The sequence below is a fragment of the Hoplias malabaricus genome, chromosome 2 (assembly GCF_029633855.1).
Source record: "Hoplias malabaricus isolate fHopMal1 chromosome 2, fHopMal1.hap1, whole genome shotgun sequence".
Lineage (NCBI taxonomy): Eukaryota > Metazoa > Chordata > Actinopteri > Characiformes > Erythrinidae > Hoplias > Hoplias malabaricus.
The window spans coordinates 7,379,458-7,400,252 of record NC_089801.1 but is presented as its reverse complement, the minus strand read 5'-3'; the positions used below and the strand labels follow the sequence as shown (position 1 = coordinate 7,400,252).

The 20,795-nt window shown below is 40.8% G+C and overlaps 1 protein-coding gene across 2 annotated transcripts in view; it reads left to right on the top strand.

Moving 5' to 3' along the window:
• Nucleotides 1-20,795, top strand: part of LOC136687626 (collagen alpha-1(XIX) chain) — a 114,521-nt gene that overhangs the window by 40,729 nt on the left and 52,997 nt on the right. For both annotated transcript variants that reach the window (XM_066662134.1, XM_066662135.1), the window contains exons 11-16: nt 1,363-1,416; nt 7,004-7,057; nt 10,102-10,137; nt 13,454-13,483; nt 13,688-13,714; nt 15,078-15,131. In XM_066662134.1, the coding sequence (XP_066518231.1) occupies nt 1,363-1,416; nt 7,004-7,057; nt 10,102-10,137; nt 13,454-13,483; nt 13,688-13,714; nt 15,078-15,131 (255 nt within the window). The remainder of the gene's footprint in view (nt 1-1,362; nt 1,417-7,003; nt 7,058-10,101; nt 10,138-13,453; nt 13,484-13,687; nt 13,715-15,077; nt 15,132-20,795) is intronic.

The window sequence follows — 20,795 nt, the reverse complement described above, 5'->3', positions numbered from 1 at the left end:
CCTGTGACATAAAAAAATTGAAAAGCAGCTTTCCTAATATCAAAATGATCAAAATGTGAAACTTAGTGCTACAGTAAAAATATAATATTCAGACACATTAAAATACTTGTAAACATGCTGAATTTGTTATTCAGAACTAACACACAAGCCTATTTGGTAATATGTGCCTTTTCAAGATGCTGTGACACTATTGTATTAGCTAAGCTAAGATACAAAACTGCATCCACGTGTTTAGCTGTGATTATTAAATTTATTACTATGGTACTATTTGGTTAGTGTTTGCTGCCGGTGAGTTATATTTCAGAAAGTCTGTCTTAACCATGGTCTGCACAGTCAGATCACTGAATAGTATGCTAACATGAGATTTAGCGCTTAGCTAAAAATGTTTTCCTGGTATTCTGTGCTTATTATATATTATATATATTATATTATATATTATATTTATGATAGCTGCAAAAAATATTACCAGGGTATTATTATTGTTCTTCTTCAAATTACTGTTCTTCGTTTTCTTATTCTTGTTATTATTATAGCTAAATTTTTATTTTACACATTTACATTTTATTGTATTTGTTAAGGTTTTTCTTATTATTATTCTTTCTCACCTGTAAAAGTCGTTGTGTGGAAGAGACCGTAGGTCGTACAGACTCCCCACTTTGAGGGTAGATGTAGTTTGTGTGCATCTCAGAGGACAACAAAAATGACACTTATTGGTGTGGCACTATAGCAAATCAAAATGTGTATAGGTCCATATCTCCTACACCGTGAGGTGTAGAGACGAAATCTTTTTTTCCTCTGATTCCTTGTTTTTCTTAGTTTTTCTTAAGGTGTGTTCAGCATATATTAGCAATCTTGATAAGGTTTTAGGGTTATTTGAAGTTGTCATTTATTTAAGGCGGAAATCTAATTTAAATGACCGTTTTTTAAAAGTGGGTTTTTTTAATGTGGCAGCTAAAATATATTGGCAGTCTTTTTAATCTTGTAGTATTTTAAAGGAAGCATTTAATAGATTGTTCTCTAAATCTAACGTCATAGATATATGCATATAAGTTAAAGTTGCAACGATGCTAGCAATATGTGACAAGTCAAAGTTTGTTCACAAACTTTCCCCCTGTAGTTAACAATTATTATTATATAATAAATTGTTTGTGAGTTAAGAATGAGGTGGAACAATTCATTCTACTGTTAAATTTTAAGATAATTTATTGCTGATACTTTAGTAGAGAAAATCACATTTTTCTTTAAAATGACCTTCCTCTGTAACGTTCTGATTATGAAAACCAAACTCCCACTAACAAGAGATGCTTTAATAAATTATACGGTCTCTTTAAACAAATGTATCTTATTCCATCTCTTTTCTAGGGAGAAAAGGGTGACGCAGGAGAGCCTAGTCCCGTGGGAACACCTGGACGAGATGTAAGATGTCATACTCTTGAAACTAATTGCACTGTTCAGGGCTTAGATTTAGGACTTGATTCATCTTCTCCATTCAACGTCTGATCTTTAAAAGCCTATACTTGACGCAGTGTGTTTAAAAGCTTAAGGACACCTGCTCAGTAAACATTTCTTGTCAATTTTGGGTATAAACAGGGAGCATATCCCTTTTTGCTGCAGAATGAGCTTGTATTCCAGAAAATCCTGAGATGGATAATACATTTTTGATCACGCAAGCCACTCCAGCTAATTACAAAAAAGTGATTGATAAGGATGGAGTCTATTTCTCCCGCCCCCTCCAGGGTGTATTCCCACCTTGCGCCCAATGATTCCAGGTAGGCTCTGGACCCACCGCGACCCTGAACTGGATAAGGGTTACAGATAATGGATGGATGGATATCTCCCAAGAATGATATTCAACTGCTATACAGTTGTATACCAGGAGGGATTTTATTCCTCTAGCCCAGACATGGCATTGTGTAGTTGTTAATTGATTCCCATTTAATTCCATGACTTTCTGTGGTTTCACAAACTGTGTATGCACAATTCAAGCTTGTAAACCTTACGTAACTAACTCCAATAATCAAGGAAACTGTCCAGATCTTTGCGACATATAGAATATATAAAACCTCTAGTGATTTCTGAGTTTGCGTGGATCATCTTTCCTGTTCTATAATGGTACACTCTCCTCCGGAATGGGGAGAAGTCTGAAGGGCACTGTGTCATTTTTCTTAATTTATCTTGATACTTGATTGAACTCATCAGTTAATTACTGGTCCCTTGAGTCAGGTGTCATAGAAGACAAACCCAGCCGTGCTATGATCATCCTTGATTGGAACGTATGCTGTGCAGCATATTGTTTCAGCGTACGTCATGGTCTATTAAAAGACGTGATTGCTAAGTAAGCAAGCTGACTCGTCTTACTGTAAATTTACCAAGACTCTGCATGTGTTTGTGAAAACAGAAATGCAGTTTGATGCCTTTGTGATCCAACACATTACAGACGTACTGTCTTCTTATAGACTTTGTCAGAGATGTTCTGATCTTTAGCCCCTGCCCTCAAATCATCTGAAGTGCTGAGCAAGTGGAAACCCACAAAGTGTTTCCTTGTGTAACCTCTTTGGCATTCGTAGGACGGTACTCAAGACATCTCTGTTACTCAGCTGGATCTTGTTCCATGTAGCTTTGAAGGCCTGCCATTCAACACATCAACAGCCTTTCTGCATGCAGCATGCAGAGCCCCCCGCAACACTGTTTTTCAATGTTGCGCCTTGTATCTGTTTGACTGAGCCGTAAATCTAGAGGAGAATATTCTGGACTCTGGACAACAACACCTGATAAATAAATGTAATATAAGTGGTTAGCAACTAAAAGAAACGTACAATTTAGAGTTTTAAGCTCTTTCATGTAACAGCAGTGTAATTATTGTAGGTTTATTTACATTGCTATAGACTCAGATTACCTTAAGAATGTATTAATAAAAAAAACAAAAACAGTGCTGGCCACATTTATTTGATTTTGTAACTGACCGACTGTGATGAGATCAGCTAATGCATTGCTGCTCTGCTGTAAAATCCAGCAAGTCATATTCTAAAAGTCATATTTATCAAGAAAGCGAGCACAGCTCCCCTCAGCGTCCTGACCCTGTGCTGCAGCAGAGCAGGAGAAAGTGAGCAAGACACAGAATGGAAGAGAGACAGGGAGAGCAAGAAAGATAGAGACAGAGACAGAGAAAACTCCCTTCAACTCTCCCCTGCAGTCACAATGCCCAAAGCAAGGAGCAGAGGCTAACGATGCAGCCAGCCTGCCCACTCTCCCTCTGGGTCCTGCTGGGGTCAGACCAGTCTGAGGATTGGGGATTTTCCCTTCAGCTCCCTAGAACCCAGCCGCAGCATCTCAACTTAACCAGCCCGCTCTCGGGGAGGTGGCACAACAAAGCGTGTGTCCGCACACTCCCTAAAGGGGTCATTAGACACTGCCTCAAGCCAAGCAGAGTGCTCTCTCTGAAGATCAACAACATACATCATTTAAAAGCAGAGTCCATCTAACCTCCACTGGAGTCTCTCTCTCTCTCTCTCTCTCTCTCTCTCTCTCTCTCTCTCTCTCTCTTCTATCCAGGACACCCAATCAAGCTGAAGTGCTAGATCACTATTCCGGATGCCGATTATTCATTCGGTTGACCGCAGGCTTGGCCCGATCATTCAGAAATGTAATGACTTAGCCTGTCGGTTGCTGCTGGAGTGATTGCCCTCATTTCGTATGAGCTCCATTTGAAATAAGCCTGCAGTTGAAGTGTTCTTCACTTTTTCTTTGTTTCTTCATGAATGGAAATTGGCTGAAGATTGCATGCTTTTGAGCTTGTACGGAATCATCATGTGATTGAACTTTAGCTCAGTAGAACCAACAGGAAAAATGCCCTCTCTTCTCTCTCATAGACCAACATGTCACTTGACAGGCCTTACATCTGCAGTGTCGGACATGCACCGAGTAGTAGATCCAACAGGTTAGAAGTGCAAGGCAGCATGTTTCTTGAAGGGAAAGCATAATGAAGTGGCTTAGTTGTCAGGAACATAACTGTAAGTCAAGCTAGACTTGTCCTGTTTATGAAGTGCCTCGTAAACATCGACTGCCTGGGAAGGGATGTCATATGTTAAGGGTCCAGTAAGAGTGTTAACGAAATAACCAGTCACCCACAGACAAATATCGCTCTTATGTTTTTTATCGACCCGATAGCCCTGGTCTAATTCAAGCCACCGGTCAGGGCTTGGCAGGAGAAAATATTTATACGTCTGGGAATAAGATCTGCAGTAGGAACCTTGCCTCCATTTTATATCGCGAAATGGCTCTCTAAGGCCTTAATATTTATCAAATCAATTAAATGGGCACATGGGCTTGCTGTTGAAAGGTATCATGTCATATAAGCATAGAAAACAGGGGTTTAGATGAGTACAAATTTGTTTTTCAGCCATGGTATTTGTTTTTTTAATTGTGTGGGGGAGGGATTTATTGTAGCAGGTTTGCGTTCACTTGGGCGAATGCCTTGCAGGCTCAGTGCTATTCTACATATTGACTATAGGAGACAATGGACAGGGGGCTTAAAGGAACAGTATGTAAAAAGGTTTTTTTTTTTGCTCCTGTGGCTCCCCTGGTGTAATTCATTTTTACAGCACTGTACTCAATTAATTAGGGAGTGGGATGAGGGGGGTTGGTTTCCTACCCTCCTCCACAAGGAGGAGCCTGGAGGAGCAAAGACAGGGGTAGTTGTGGGTCTTGCTCATCTGTGGATATTGGGGGAAGAGAAAGTGCAGTCCTTTCGATTCCCCTTACCCGATTTTTGTTGCTGTTCTGAATCAAACTGATCATGGCTGTTCCCAATAATAGAAGACGACCAATAAAAACCTCAGTTGAGAAGTTCAATGCCCAGAAACACTCGATAGTTTCCTCACATGAATGGCTGTGGGTCTTGAGAAAACCTCCAGTGTGAAAACACTCTGGAAGCACTTAAGTATTAAAATCCCAATTAAATTTGAATAGGGTCATTACATTAGTGGGCGGCACAGTGGCGCCACAGGTAGTGACGCTGTCACACAGCTGGGATTGTGGGTTAGAGTCCCACTCCGGGTGACTCTTTGTGAGGAGTTTGGTGTGTTCTCCCTGTGTCTGCGTGGGTTTCCTCTGGGTGCTTCCGTTTCCTCTCACGGTCCAGAAAAACACACGTTGGTAGGCGGATTGGTGACTCAAAAGTGTCCATTGGTGTGAGTGTGTGAGTGGATGTGTGGGTGTGTGTCACTCTGCGAAGGTTGTGTTCCCATGTTGTGCCCAGTGATTCCAAGTAGGCTCCGGGTCCACCGCAGACCTGTACTGGATAAGCTGTTACAGGCAATGAATGAGTGTATAATTGCATTTGTGTAATATAAGTGTAATTCTTACAGACCACTGATTCTAGTCCTCTCTATTAATATATGAGTTATATTTATTCACTGCTAATACTAAGTATTAATACTTATTTTAGAATTAAATAGTCTCCTGTAGCAGCAACAAAATGTTTCTCATCTGGGTCTATTTCAGTGTGATGGCAATTTGTAAGTTAATTCATTTACACTCTTATTATCTGTCACATTATCTGTGAAATTGATACAGAAATGTTTATCCCGTGCGAATGAGCCACAAACACCAAAAAAATCCGCGCCCATGTAGAAATAGTCCTGCTTCAGTCTTTCTTCATTTTTTGCCAGTTCTCATTTCTAACCTCAGGGATGTTCTCGGACAAAAATGGAACCAAGATCTGTCTTTTGAAGGCTTCGTCAATAAAGGCTGTTCTTAATGCAGTCTTTACATTGTTGTGAGGAACTTTCAGTCCATCAGTTCATCTTAGATGAGTTCTGCGAGTCACACTAGTGAATTAGTCCCATCTCGAGCTGAGAACACGGAGAGGGGATTAAACAGTGTGAGGCACTCGTCTGCAGCTGATATAATTCAGTATTAATAGCCTTTTCAGTCAGACGCTTAACTAAGACAAATGACTGTATTCAGAGTCCATTCCACTTCTTCGCCATTGCCTCTAAGTACCCTCAGACTTATTCCAAAGACCCCCGCCCTCTCTCTCTCTTCCTTTCTCTCCCTCTCTTTCTCCGTCTGCCTCTCTCCCTCGCTGGCGGGCCGAATGTGTCACACCTAACAAGGGCCGCTGTAAATTTAGCCTGCCGATACGCGTCAGGCCTCATCCATCAGCTGTCGCTGCCATGGCCCTTTATTTCTTTCCTCTGTTTTCAATTCCGCATCACCCACCCATCCCCTTTTTTCACTTTGCGCCACAGAGTGTCTTGACTTTGCCCGCGGCCCTCCTATCTCCAATCAGATCCAGCACACTCACAGCCAGCGGGACTAAGGCGATGAAGACTCCTAATCCTGACTATGACCAAAGAGGATCAGGAAACTGTGTGTGTGGTGTGTATGTGGCTGGGGTTGTTGTAGAACTTGGTGGGTGGCGCTAATGCTAATGGCACATCTGTCCAGAATGCCCTCACATTTAAAAGGGAAACAGCCAACACAGTTAGAGTGCTCCAGCATGACCCATGAAGCTGGAGTCACACTTAACCACATTTCACCATGATTTCCAGGCCTTTTGGTGTTCTCTTTGAATAAACACCGCAGTATTGGACATAGATTGTTTCTTGTGCATAGAGCATACAACATGCCAAAGCTTACAATATACAGTATATATAACTTGTACTGTACAACGATGGTCAGTCTGCATGTGGACATGTCAGGCAGTGTGTATGTACACGTCAGAAATCCATCCAGCTGTCCAAATGCTCAGTCAGAAAAAGAATATATATATATTTCATTTCATGACGTTACTTTGTGTACAGTGTGACATGACTTCTGTCTACCGAACTGAAACCTATTTTTGAGATTATAATGTAAACCACTCAGGTTTATTACATCACTGTGTACTTTGCAGGCAGCTGGAATGAATGTGCTGTTTCTCGTCCTGTTGAAAACTGAGGCACAGAGATGGACAGCATGTGGTGACTCAGCTGACTTTGTGTGTCTTCTTTCTCCTCAGGGTTTGAAAGGAGACCCAGGACCTGGAGGCCCACCCGGTCCCAAAGGTGATAAAGTAAGTGTACCAGCGAGCGTGATTGACGGTTATGTCTTCACACGCACACCCACATATAAACAGCTCCTGACACAATTTCACCTCTGTATTAAAATCAATACGCTGTCTGACATGTCCATGCACGTTTATTTTTAATCACAGACCACACCTCCCCGTATTAATGTATGATTTATGTGACTTACCTCGCACATACCATTTGATATTACCATTGGACATGTGATTTTATTTTTGTAAGCTTGAATGTTAGTTGCCCTTGACATGCTTTGAGCTGCAGATGCTTATGTGTCTCAGCATAAGCCACAATGTTTCTTTCATTTGCCTCATGTTATTTCGTATTCAGCTTTGCCTCAAGTATCGTTTACTTGAAAATCAGTTTTATCGTTTGTTACTAATTGTTTGACCGCAGTGATTGTTTATGGATGCCATTAGCACGCGTAGTATTTTATTTAAAGGAGCAATCAGTCACTCTTTTCATGGCCTACAGCCAGCAACTTCAGACTGTTGGCAATTCAGTGCAGAACAACATCAAATTGATCACGTGTAAAAATAAAGACCGTGACGCTCACAAGGAAGCGTCATGGATAATTTAGGGACTTCAATGCATAAATATTTCAGTGTCATACAAAGTTTCAAATGCCCCTCCAAACAGGATATTACTTCTGGGTATTCACAAATGCCATGAAGGAAAGCTGAATAAAGAATGAAGTACAAAATTTGCCTTTCAGCTCCACAAGTGCTACAGCTTATTCATAGGCTTGTCACAGAAATAGAATTTGAATGAGATCAATTCCTTCTGAAAATTGAAGTACATTGAAAGGCAAATATTGCTTGTACTCTCTCTCTCTCTCTGTCTCTCTCCCTCTCTCTGTCTCTCTCCCTCTCTCTCTCTCTCTCTCTCTCTCTCTCTCTCTCTCTCTCTCTCCCACATTTGCCTCAACTTTTCCTTCTCTTTTTCACTTTCTCTACCATTTGTCTATTTGGTCTCACTTTACCTTGCTTTCAACCTTTTTTTCTGTCACCCACATTTCTTCCCTTTTCTTTTCTCTTCGTCACATTCTGCCTTTCGCACTATTCCCAAATCTCTCTTTCTCTCTCTTTCTCTCTCTCTCTCTCTCTCTCTCTTTCTCTCTCTCTCTCTCTCTCTCTTTCTCCCTCTTGTTCTCTGTCAGTTGGGCAACATTGCCATATAGCACATTATTTTTTTCCCCCGCCTTCTAATTAGTTCCCATATCAGTTGTTTTCTTTAGCTCTGCCTCTCTTATTGGGCTTCCTTTTTATTTTGTTTGTTTCTGTCGTTTGGAAGAGGCTCCGAGACGTGTGCCTAATTGCCAATGCGCTGTCTCTCGGCCTAGTTCTAATGAGCCCCTCTCGGTTAGTGCAGAGAATTACCAGTTATTTCATCTCATCTTCCAACCAGAGAGGGGTGGGTGGGGGAGGGGGGGGGGGGGCAGTGGAAGAGAGGGGGAGAGGGAGCCAGCGTTTGTTTGTATTGAATCTGACAGAGCGAGGTATACCCGTCATGCTCTCGGTCCACAAAGTAATGAGTCTTTGAATATCTTCAAACAGGCCAGCTTTAGGCATGACGCCTCCGTATTATAGCAGAACCCGGAGAAAAACACTGATATCGTTAAGACTGCCTCTTAGTGTTTGTTCTGAATGAAATTTTTAGGCTAATGCTTTGGTGCTTTTGTTTTACTTTATTCTGTATTTGGACTCAGACTATTGTTGGTCTCAGTTCAACACATTTGAGTCTTTTTACTGGATTTGACAGTTATTAAAACCTCAGGACAGATGAGCTATGAATACAATCTATAACAGAGCTTTTCTGTCATAACACTTTCCTCACATCACAATTCCTTTCACCTCGACATCCACAACGTAAGTGACTTGAGCAGGGCACCAACCGCCAACTCTTCACCGTGTGCTGAGGTCACTGCCCACCACCCACCACGTGTGACCACTTCCCATTGTCACTATTGTGTGTGTTTACTGCCAAAGATCAGCTAAATGCAGTGTATGTATTTCATTGTACTGCTGTGCAGTTCTAAAAAAGCAGCATCATTTTCTTTTATTTTATTTTACATTCATAGTTCAAAAGTGTAAAAAATATATGACACCTTTTTAATTATGTTTTTTTTCCCACAGATTTAAAAAAAGTAAATATTATGATAGCGTATCAGGCACCATGATTATTACCATATGGCCCTCCAGTCCAATCATCGAGGCTATATCTCTGTTAGCTCTGAGCGTATTTATTGTCAGTATTTTTAGTGTGTACTGTAGCGTGTGTGGCCAGGCTTTTCTCAAAACAGGAAGTGTGAAGCAGGCTAACGCAGTTGATTAAACGGATGTCCATTTGACACATAACATTCTCCATACGACGCCGTCCCTCGATGCCTATTCTTTTGTTAACATTACGAAGCTTTTACAGTGCAAACGTTAGAGTGCGTCTGGGTTCTGTTAAGGCCCCTCATATATCATGACGGGACAGAAGCAGGAGAGTTGTTCTACTTCTTCTTGACAGTCGTATTGACATTCCACCTGGAGAAATCGTTCAGAGCTGGTGGAATATGCATCCGACTGTTACATTAATGCTAGGTGATATTTCACTTCTCTTGACCTTTATATTTTACAATACCAGTGCCCTTCTGGCTCTAAGGTTCCAGAAACGTTGTCCGACATTTTGTTACAACCAGGAGAAAGCAGTGGCCTATATAGTCATTACAAGGGCTGAATGTCTGAGATGTAGTTTAAGAAGCAGTGCAAAGTCATTAATGACTTTCAGAACACCTCTTATGCTAAGTGTAGCTGTATCTCCACATCATTCCTCTGTGCCCTATATTTCTGAATGGAACGCAGCTGCTTTGATGATCTATTTACATCCATTTTCTCTGTGCTCCTATAACTCAGAATCTCTCTCTCTCTTTCTCTCTCTCTCTCTCTCTCTTTCTCTCTCTCTCTCTCTCTCTCTCTCTCTCTCTCTCTCTCTCTCTCACGCTCTCTCTCACACTCTCTCTCACACTCTCTCTCACACTCTCTTGCAGGGAGACACAGGCCTCCCGGGTCCTCCGGGACTTTCTGTAAGTATTTCTTTCACAATTCAATAAAACATTTAATGACCTGTCATTAAAGCACCCTTCACAATGACTGACTCTATTTCCACACATGGCAAGCGAGAAAGCAGAGGTGCCATTTGATCTGAATTACAGCATGTATTGCCACTTGAAGAGGTTGAACTAGCACACTAACACTTCTCAGTAAGTAGCCAAATCCCAAAGTGGTCTCAGGAGTTTGCATATACATCACAAGGTGTTGATTTAGGATTAACTGCATCCAGCTGGTGCATTTGTCTTTATTTACACGGGGAGAAGTTAGAATGAGATGTGAGATCAGCACTTACTCGAAGACATTTTGATAAGCATGACCTTTGATTTATAGAGGAGGATCAACACTTGGGATGTTGAAATTACCTCATGCTGCAGCACATCTGGTCAGCACAGCCGGGGAGCAGACGCCCAGGTGGTCAGAGAGGGTGTCTTCTTATTATTAACTATCTGGTAACCGTGACTGGGAGACAGGAAGTGAAAGATGGGGCAATATGACCCCGTAACCTCATTTCTCCCTGACTAGTAAGCATCCATTGTACACCATGGGAGAAATCGATCCTAGGCCTGGGAAAGAAATAGCCAAAAATGTGCACAATTCATGAACATGCACATGCACACACACACACACACCCTGTAAACAAAACTTTCCACCCCCCCTGTGGGCCCCTCAACTCCTCAGAGAGAGCTAATGCTAACACGACACATGCTTGACTGAGAAATACAGCTTCTTTTCTGGAGTTTCCGGACAAACAGATGCTCCAGACAAAGCCAAGGACAGCCAGATAGAGGCCCCAACACACACTTTAGGAGGGGCATCTGCTACCAGTGGAATCAAGCAGTTGAGGATTGTACAGCGGGTGGCTAGCTAATTAGCCTGCACTCCATGAGGAGGAATACGAATGCTATTTCTAATCAGGCACTGCAGCAGTATGTGTGTGTGTGTATGTGTGTGTCTGTTTTACTGTACCAAACTGCTGCAGGCCCTGCCTCTTTTCTGTCACCCAGACAGTTAATAAACCACTAAACCCATTGCAATTGTGCTAGCATGGTACAAGTATTTACTCCTGCCAATTATTCCTATATATCTGGATGAGCAGAGATACCAGGGCTTCAGACAGCAGTTTCAAACGAATCGCTGATGACAGAAACAGAGCCGTCAAATTTATCGAAGCACAGTTCTTCACATAAAAACACACCAAGAATAAAAAGAGACCCCTTGGTGTGAAGGACTCCTAGTGAAGACAATGGATTATCACAGTGGTTCTCAGTCAGGGTTCTGGTGGGCCACTGCCCTGCACATTTTAAAGACTCCTCTGCTCCCAAAGCTAATTAAAAACCCCTTTCTGAACCTGAAGTGGGCGTGTTGGAAAGAGGTGAAATATAAAACATGCAGGGCAGTGGCCCACCAGGACCAGGACTGATAAGCACTGGATTATTTTATAGGCAATAAAACGAATAAATAAATAAAATTAAATAATTAACTTGTGGAAATTGTGCACAACAGAACTCATTTTCACAAGGTATGTTGTCTTTTTATATTCCTCTGAACTCTCAGTTGAAATTGAGGCTCAAACCACACACACACACATATACACACAAATACATCATACATACACAGCACCTGCTCAGAGCTTCAATATCCTGTCAATGGAAATCCTTGTGTAACTGCTTTCTTAGCAGAACGGTCTGTTAGCCAGTGTCTGCTTCTTGAGTCATGTTGGCTTATAGCAAAATACTAAGGTTCTGCTTGATGTCTCTCATTCTCATGTCTTCCAAATATTTGCAACCTATTGCTGCGATGCTTTGACTGTTATAAAACTGGCATTTAAAAAAAACCCTACCTACTGTAATGTCATCTATCATCTCATTATCTAGTATTATCTATCATCAGTATCTACTGTATATTATCTATCATTAATGGAAACTGACCCCAGTCCTACTTTTTTCACTTATTTTGATTTTATTTTTTAAGCTCCTGTATAAACCCTCACTCATGTTTGTGGTAATGGCTTTTGATGGGGCCTTTCAGTCTCAGGCAATGTGACTTTTGTGTTCAGGGCACATGTGGCGAAAGGCTGTTTTTGCAGCTGTTTCCAAGAAGTGTCAGTATTTATGAAAGACGACACCTCATTTAGCTCTGAATCTGAAGGGGCTGTGTTTGTATGTGTGAAGAAAAGAGAAAGAAACAGCATGTTTTTCTTTTTTTCAGTTGTAGTCAGTATTGCAGTAGCTGATGTCAAAAATACTTATACTACTGAAGACAATTTCCTGGTACTTCCAATAAAATTGGCACATGCAGGATATTCAACACTTTTAAACTGCAATGTGCCTGTTTTCTACTAGGAAAGCCTCACTGAGCTAATTAGCTAAATAAGCTGGTTTTGCTAGGAACATAATAGTGAATACTGAATAGAATCTATATAATTTTATAATGATTTGTGCTGTCAGCTGTGCAGTCCTTATCCTATTTTTTAAATGTTCATTTTAGACAGCGGTTCAGAGAAGTTTTTGTAGGAAGAAAATGAGTCTCTACTCTACAGAGAATATAACACTACTGACTACAGTTGGTCAAGGACTTTGCTGGGCTCTATTGTGTACATTGAGGTAGTCCTAGCTAATGAGTGGAATGATAAAATTGTGGATAAAAATGGGTAGATAGGAAAATATAATAAAAAATGGATTGTGAATTTTTTTTAATGCTTGAGCTTTTGTGATTTTAGTTTTGAAAGTAGTCTTAGAGTGGTTTCTGCGGATTCTCAAGTGTAAATCGTGAAGTCAGTTTGATGAGGAACAGGTGAATTAAAAAGGTATTGAAACAGAAGGTTTCATTCAAAAGGTGAACTCCTGCTCCTCTGGGAGACTGCTGATCGTGAAGTTACAGGCAGGGTAGACATGTTGGGAATTTGCATAAGCTGGATTAAAAACACTCGGATATCGGATTATACGCAGGAAAGATTTGTGAGATAAGCCAGTAAGTCATGTTAAAAGTCTTCTGTAGGTCCTGGGGGTGTATTACATTGGACAGTATACAGCTTGTTTATGATTTATGACTCGTCTTTGAGGTTCAAGGATGGAGCAACCAGGTAGTTTCATGGAAGGTCTGCATATGACATCAGGTGCATCTCTCTCTGGATGACAGTATCTGTGCAATCAGGGGCATCCTAGGTCATGACCTTTTTCCAGTAGACTCCCTGTTGTTTATAGATTGTCGACAACTTCTACATATCTATGTCTATCTTTGTCTCTATCTCTATCTGATCACACGTATCTGATCTCTTCCTTTTTCCAGGCTATAGGAGAAGGTCAAAAAGGAGATCAGGTAAATTTATTTTATATTCTCTCTGGGTATATGGATATTTGCCAAGTGAATTACCTGCACTGAATAAATCTTGAACACTCCTCCTACTTGAATGCAGTTCCTTTCTTATACTCCCACTAATGCCAAAGCATAAATTACGTTAAAAATAAATGCCAATATTCTTCTGGGTCTTCCAAAATATTCAGAGCGAATTACTCTTCACAGGGGCCGCCAGGTATCGCCGGAGAAAAGGTAAGTGTTCAGACTCTGCATTAATAAAACTGTAGCTTTTGGCTGTCCTCTTCCTGCTGCCGTTCAGTAGTTAAGCCCACCAGTCAGGACCATGTGGCACTAACATCTGTCTCCCAGCACTTAACAAGCAACAAGCTGTAAATTGGCTCAGCTACAACCAAGCAATTTAGAGATCATGTTTCCATTCATATACTGCGCCTGAGTCAGATGGAGCATTTTATCATTTAATGACTAGAGCCCAAACTATGTGAATTGTTAGGGACCGAAACCGAAAACATCAAACATTATACTCCAGTACTTTCAGTTTAACAGGGATTGGAAGGTTGATAAGATCCTCTGTCTACGGTGAGTTTCAGTTAAAACAGTTAAATGTCAGATGTAATCTATAATTGAATTTGTTGCCTTTTTAATAGTTCTCTTCATAGCAAAGGTAACTGTTATATAATGGTATCCTCATGCTAAAAATGAAGTTTGAGTCCATTTAATTACCTTTGATAATCAGACAGTGCGACTGGAATCAACATAAAACCATTCTTCTTTGTCAATCCATTCCTTGCATCTGTGGTGTTTACTTGTTACAGTAAAAAAAAACAGGCCACTAAATACTATCCATAGTTGCTGCTGATGCTTAGATGGAACTAGTTTTCTCAGCTGCGGTAGAAATTCTTGAAGGCATATAATCAGTCGTTTTAATTGGCTTTTCTGATTGGCTGATTTGTAAAATGTGCAAAATTAAAATCTTCTGTGAAAATTTGGCTTTTGTAAAAGACAAACAAGTTAAAAATAAAGGTAATTAAATACAGTACATACTACATAAGTTGAATTATGACCTATTAAAGCTCTTACTAAAGCCATTTCAACTCCGGATACTCAGCAGAACTATGAACTACTGACACGTAAACCTGCATGGATACAAATGCTCTTTCACCGTCTTTCTGCTACAACACTACAACACTTTTTTTATGTGCTTTAAGTTAACATAGGCAGTTGTCCAGTGCCAAGAGGATACTTTGTGCTGATGGCATTTGGCAGCTTAACACATTTAGTTTCAGTGGTCACCAAAATATAGACAGCTTGATTTTGAAGGCTAAGCTAGTCGTTTTTTGATTCCAGAGTGTTGTTAAAGTTGTAAATTGAATACTATGATTTTAAAGCAATTATTCTGTCAAACCTATGTTAAAATGAAGGAAATCAATACAGTTTATTACCCAACAATTGAAGGCTACAGGTTTCAATGCACTGTTAGCTACATTAGCAGAATTCCTATTGTGGTAACCATGACAATATAATTAATCATGCAGTCATATTTTACCATAGAGTCATACCATTAATTTATTTGTTTATTTTTTTATGACTTCTCCAGGGAGAACCTGGTTTACCGGGCCAACCAGGAGCTCCGGGAAAAGAGGGCAAAAGGGTGAGTAAGCAGGAGCAGGCTACTGCTTGTGTGGGCCAATGTGTGCGTGTACATGTGTGTGTGTGTGGGGCTGGGGGGGACCTGGCCATCAACAAACCAAGGCTTGGAGGAGTGAGTAGGCAGCAGCTGAGAGAAAGATGGCGAGAAAGAGATACTGCACGTTTCTGCAGATTAAATGAGTGTGTTGTCAGTGTGCTGAGAATGAGAAAGACAGAGAGGCTTCTCTGTGGAGGGTCTCTGTAAGAACACAGTCCCTGAGGGAATGCTAATAGTTTGACAATGAATACTCAGTCTGAATGGCCAGGGTCAAGCTTCAAGAGCGTGACTGACAGCACACGTGGCCAATCCCACCAGGGGGCTATCCCAGGGGTGATTTATAGCTAGGTGGCCAAATGGGGGTGAACGAACTGAAAAAACAGATAGTATATCAATATGGATTTTACACTGCATGTTTAAAGCTGCTTGACCTGGTCAGTGTTATATACCGACCGAGTAGTGGCAGGGGGGCAAGGTCTTCAAGAAGGGAAGGTAACAAAGATGTCTCTTCCAGGAAGACCAGTACATTTTAGGACTAATAACGGATACATGGGACGGTATTCAGAAAATTTAGTTGAATTTTATTTTTGCAAATTGTTGCTGTCTAATTAAAAACATGTATCTACCTTTTCATTTACTACATCATTTGAACACAGCAGCTCTCCTTCACATTGGGTGAGACTTTCATAATGAATGAACAAATAGAAATCCTCAAAAATTACTTGGAATAACATCTTACACTGACTTCCATTGAAAATTAAAAAGGCTTTTTCCTTCTCTATTGTGGGAAATGTTTGGGGAATGTGACAAAATATATAACACCATACCTGATATTAAGTCAACCCCAATGACACAAGTGCTACTGAGCAGGGAAGGTGGAATCTAGCAGTTACCTTCCATATCTTTTTCAAGCTGTTGCTAAGACAGTGTCATTGGAAAGCTCGACACCCTTGGAAGAGAATGCTATCAACTAGTTCTGTTACATCAGCTAGCAGAGCCCTATTTGGGGATGTGGGAGAGGCAGGGCTGTCTTACCCTCTCCGAGAGTGTGAGGCCAGTTATGTGGCCTTGGACACAGCAGTTAACTATGAATACAAATCATTTTACTGAAGCTGTCATATAAGACACGGCACTGAATTTCTTTAACCTAATTATATTCGGTCTGTACTTAAAATTGCAGTTGAACTTTAAGGGCTCAAGATATGCCTAGAAAAGCATGAAAATGAATATCATTATATTTCCAACCTGTAATCTATCAATATTACATACTAATAATAAAATCTTTACAGTTGCATGATGCCAAAAAATTAAATAAATATTATCAACTTTTCATGTTCTCTGTAAAATTTTGATCCATTTTTTTTAGATCCTTTACCTTACACACAGTACAGATTAGAAATATTAAGTGTAACAGAACAAGCGGATGATATCACTCAACTGCTGTTTGGGTCCCATCAGTGCGGAGTAAGTGGTTGCTTTGCTAGAAACATTCGCTGCAGTTGAGCACCTGTTGGCACTAACTCAATACTAAGTGTTATTCACTCCTCCAGACACAAATGGGCCTGAATGCCACAGTTTTGCTCTTGTGTCTGCCTCGAATGTGCTGAAAAGAATGCAATAAAAGCACACTTCTTTAATAGAGAATGTTCATACGAGGGGCAGGGGTGATATGAGTAGTGCATTAAGCTCATGTAAGGGCTTGAATGAATATTCATTACTTGTGTAGTAGTGTTGATGCCTGAGCTGTTATGACTCTGTAAGTTTTTTTTTTTCTGGCCTGACTGGGGTGACACACAACACCCTGGACATCTGGCCTACATCACACTTTGTCTGTGCCGGATAGAGATATTCTTTCAGATGTGTTCCATCTACGGAACGAGCGTCATTTTCCAGCAGTGCCCTACCTTCAACTTAACTGGACAGCAATAGGGCGTGAGTGGAAAAAACTGTTTATATGATGCATAATTCAGCTAAGAGTAACTTTTCTGTCATCTTAAGGTCAGAATAAGGCAAAGAACAGCAGGCTCCTGACCTTTTAGTACCCTCTTTAAATACACTTTGTGTAAAACATAAATCAAAACAGAATATGATGATTTGTAAATCCTTTTTAATTGAATACACCACAAAGACAAGACATTTTATGTTCAAACGGATAAACTTTATCATTCTTTTGCAAATATTCACTCATTTTGAATTTGAGGCCTGCAAAAAGTTCCAAAAATGTTAGGACAGAGGAAGGTTCACCACTGTGTTACATCACCTTTCCTTTTAACAACACTTAATAAGCGTTTGGGATCTGAGGACACTAATTGTTGAAGCTTTGTAGGTGGAATTTTTTCCCATTCTTGCTTGATGTACAACTTCAGTTGCTCAACAGTCCAGCGCCTCATAATGCACCACACATTTTCAGTGGGAGACAGGTCTGGACTGCAGGCAGGCCAGTCTAGTACCCGCACACTTTTACTGTGAAGCCATGCTGTTGTAACACGTGCAGAGTGTGGTTTGGCGTTGTCTTGCTAAAAGAAGCAGGGACGTCCCTGAAAAAGACGTCGCTTGGATGGCAGTATATGTTGCTCCAAAACCTGTATGTACCTTTCAGCATTAATGGTGCCTTTACAGATGTGCAAGTTACCCGTGGCATAGGCACTAACACACCCCCATACCATCAGAGATGCTGGCTTTTGAGCTTTGCTCTGATAACAATGCGGACAGTCATTTCCCTATTTGGCCCGGAGGACACGACATCCATGATTTCCAAAACAATTTGAAATGTGGACTCGTCAGACCACAGGACACTTTTCCACTTTGCGTCAATCCATCTCAGACGAGCTCGGGCCCAGAGAAGGCAGCACCGATTCTGGGTGTTGTTGATATGTGGCTTTCGATTTGCATGGTGGAGTTTTAACTTGCACTTGTAAATGGAGTGACGAACTGTGTTCACTGACAATTGTAGTATCCGTCACAGTATGATGTTGGTTTTTAAAACAGTGCATTCGAGCATTCAATGTTGGTTTTCTGTCTCGCCGCCTACTTGCAGAGATTTCTCCAGATTCTCTGAATCTTTTGATGATATTATGGACTGTAGATGATGAAATCCCTATATACCTTGTAATTGTAGGTTGAGAAATGTTCTTAAACTGTTGGACGATTTGCTCATGCAGTTGTTCACAAAGTGGTGAACCTCGCCTGAAACGACTGATGCTCCATTTATACCCAATCATGACACTCACCTGTTTCCAATTAACCTGTTCTCCCGTGGAATGTTCCATCCAGGTATTTTTTTGAGCATTCTTTCCCAGTCTTTTGTTGCCCCTGTCCCAACACTTTTGGAGTGTGTTGCAGGCCTCAAATTTAAAATGAGTGAATATTTGCAGATAAAAAATAAAGTTTATCAGTTTGAACATTAAATAACTTGTCTTTGTAGTGTTTTCAATTGAATATAGGTTGAATAGGATTTGCAAATCATCGTATTCTGTTTTTATTTATGTTTTACACAATGTCCCTACTTCATTGCAATCAGGGTTGTAGTTGAAGCTGCAGATAACCAATGTTTAGAACCCAGCTGCAATGTTCTAATGATTTCCTGTTGGCATCGTTTGTTCATTAAGCTCTTTGCCCATTGTAGACACTTTGGAACACACTAACATTTGCTTCCCGTCCCGGATTAGATTGCCTATTGGACTAAGTTGGCTGAGGATTGAGAAAGGAGAGGATATTTTAAACACCCTGCCTTTCAAATTTGTGTTAAGTGTGTTGTTTTGTTACAAAATACACAACTCGACTCTATTAATATCTTCTCTGTGATGGGTGACTGGTTTCTTAGGGCTAAGGTTTTGGATATTTTTAGATGGTGGCGAGTCACATGTTGATAGCGTGGGGGGTGGAGGTGTGGTTGTTGACCTAAACGAAGTCTCACTGCACACTCGGACACTATTTCGGGAGCAGTGCGATGCAGATCACTATCACAAGCTTTTTGACAAGGATGCAGCCAATTCGTTTGTGAGCCTTTCCCTCACTTACAGGCTCATGCATAGATTAAGCCACGTGGCAGAGTACCATTGTCATCATGGTGAAGATACCACAAAGCTAGCCATCTTATCATCAGCTTCTCAGTAGTGTGGGGAGTAGCTACGAGCAATTTAGAAAGCCTAGTCTGGCTGTCATTTTAGAGTCTTGTAAATAAAGTTTGCTAACTGTCACCAAGGGTGACACATAATGTAAAAGCAGGTAGTGTCGCAGTCACACAGCTCCAGGGGCCTGGAGGTTGTGGGTTCGATTCTCGCTCCGGGTGACTGTCTGTGAGGAGTTGGTGTGTTCTCCCCGTGTGTGTGTGTGTTGCCCTGTGAAAGACTGGCGCCCCCTCCAGGGTGTATTCCCACCTTGCGCCCAATGATTCCAGGTAGGCTCTGGACCCACCGCGACCCTGAATTGGATAAGAGTTACAGATAATGAATGAATTTATATCACAATATTTCTTAATTTCAGTAAGTATGGTATAATTCCGATATCAATGCAAACATTAAAAAGCCACAGAAAAACTGCAAAGAACTGAAACGGACATGACATCACCATCAAACAAACACCTCTTGGCTTCGTCAATATTAATAGTTTTAAACTAACTTTAAAACTGAGTGCAATGAACTAATGTCAGCGCCCTGTAATGACACCATCAGTGACAGATGTTTTAAATAATTTATACTGAAGTATTGAAAATGTGTTTAAAATCATCATTGTTATTGAAACATTTTATATTGCGATATATATTGATATTGAATTATTGTCCAGCCCTGTGTTATATAAGCTATATGTTCCAGACACATATACTAGGTGGAATATGAATATGTCATATTTACTTAAACACTTCGGCATTAAACGTTTATGTAGGAATTACGGCTTTGACAGTCTTGAGGAATGTCCAATAGGAATGTCCATGGCTTATCTGGTTAAACTGAGAAATCCGGTTTTGAGAATTATAGCCCTGATCTAATTTACTCTAAATAGAATCTAAATGTAGTGCATATTCCTTATATTCGTATAACTTATAGCCCTGGAAAGCTGAGAAAGCTGTATTCAAAGATTTATCATGACAAGGTCAAGAGGTCAGCCTCTCCATCACCGTCCGGCAGATGAGTTTTAATTAATAATATCTGCATGTCAATTACTCTGTATAATAACTCAAGCCTGTGACTATTACAATAAATCAAATAGAAAAACGGGGGTGGAGGGGGGGGGGGTCTTGCCGTCCGCATTAGTGGCCGTGTTAATTACGAGTGTATGGGGAGGAGTGCTGATTTAAATAATAGTGCATTGCTTCTGGATTGCACCATGAGAAAAAGCATGAATAGTAATGTGAATGGCTTGCTGTTATCCATTATGGATGGCGACGACACTGAATGGAGAGTGCCGTGGAAGACTGGGAATGTGACACACTGCAAGAGATCAGTCAGGGACAGAGAGGAGCGGCAGCAAAAGGGATTTCTGCCATTTCTGCCATTGCCCACGGCAGCAGCTCTGAAATATTCATCACTGCCTTTAATGATGTCCCGTGCATCTTGTTGCCATTTCCCATCCTATTTTAGAAGCAAGTGGCAGCCTTTCAACAATTGTACACTGTACATCAACTCAATA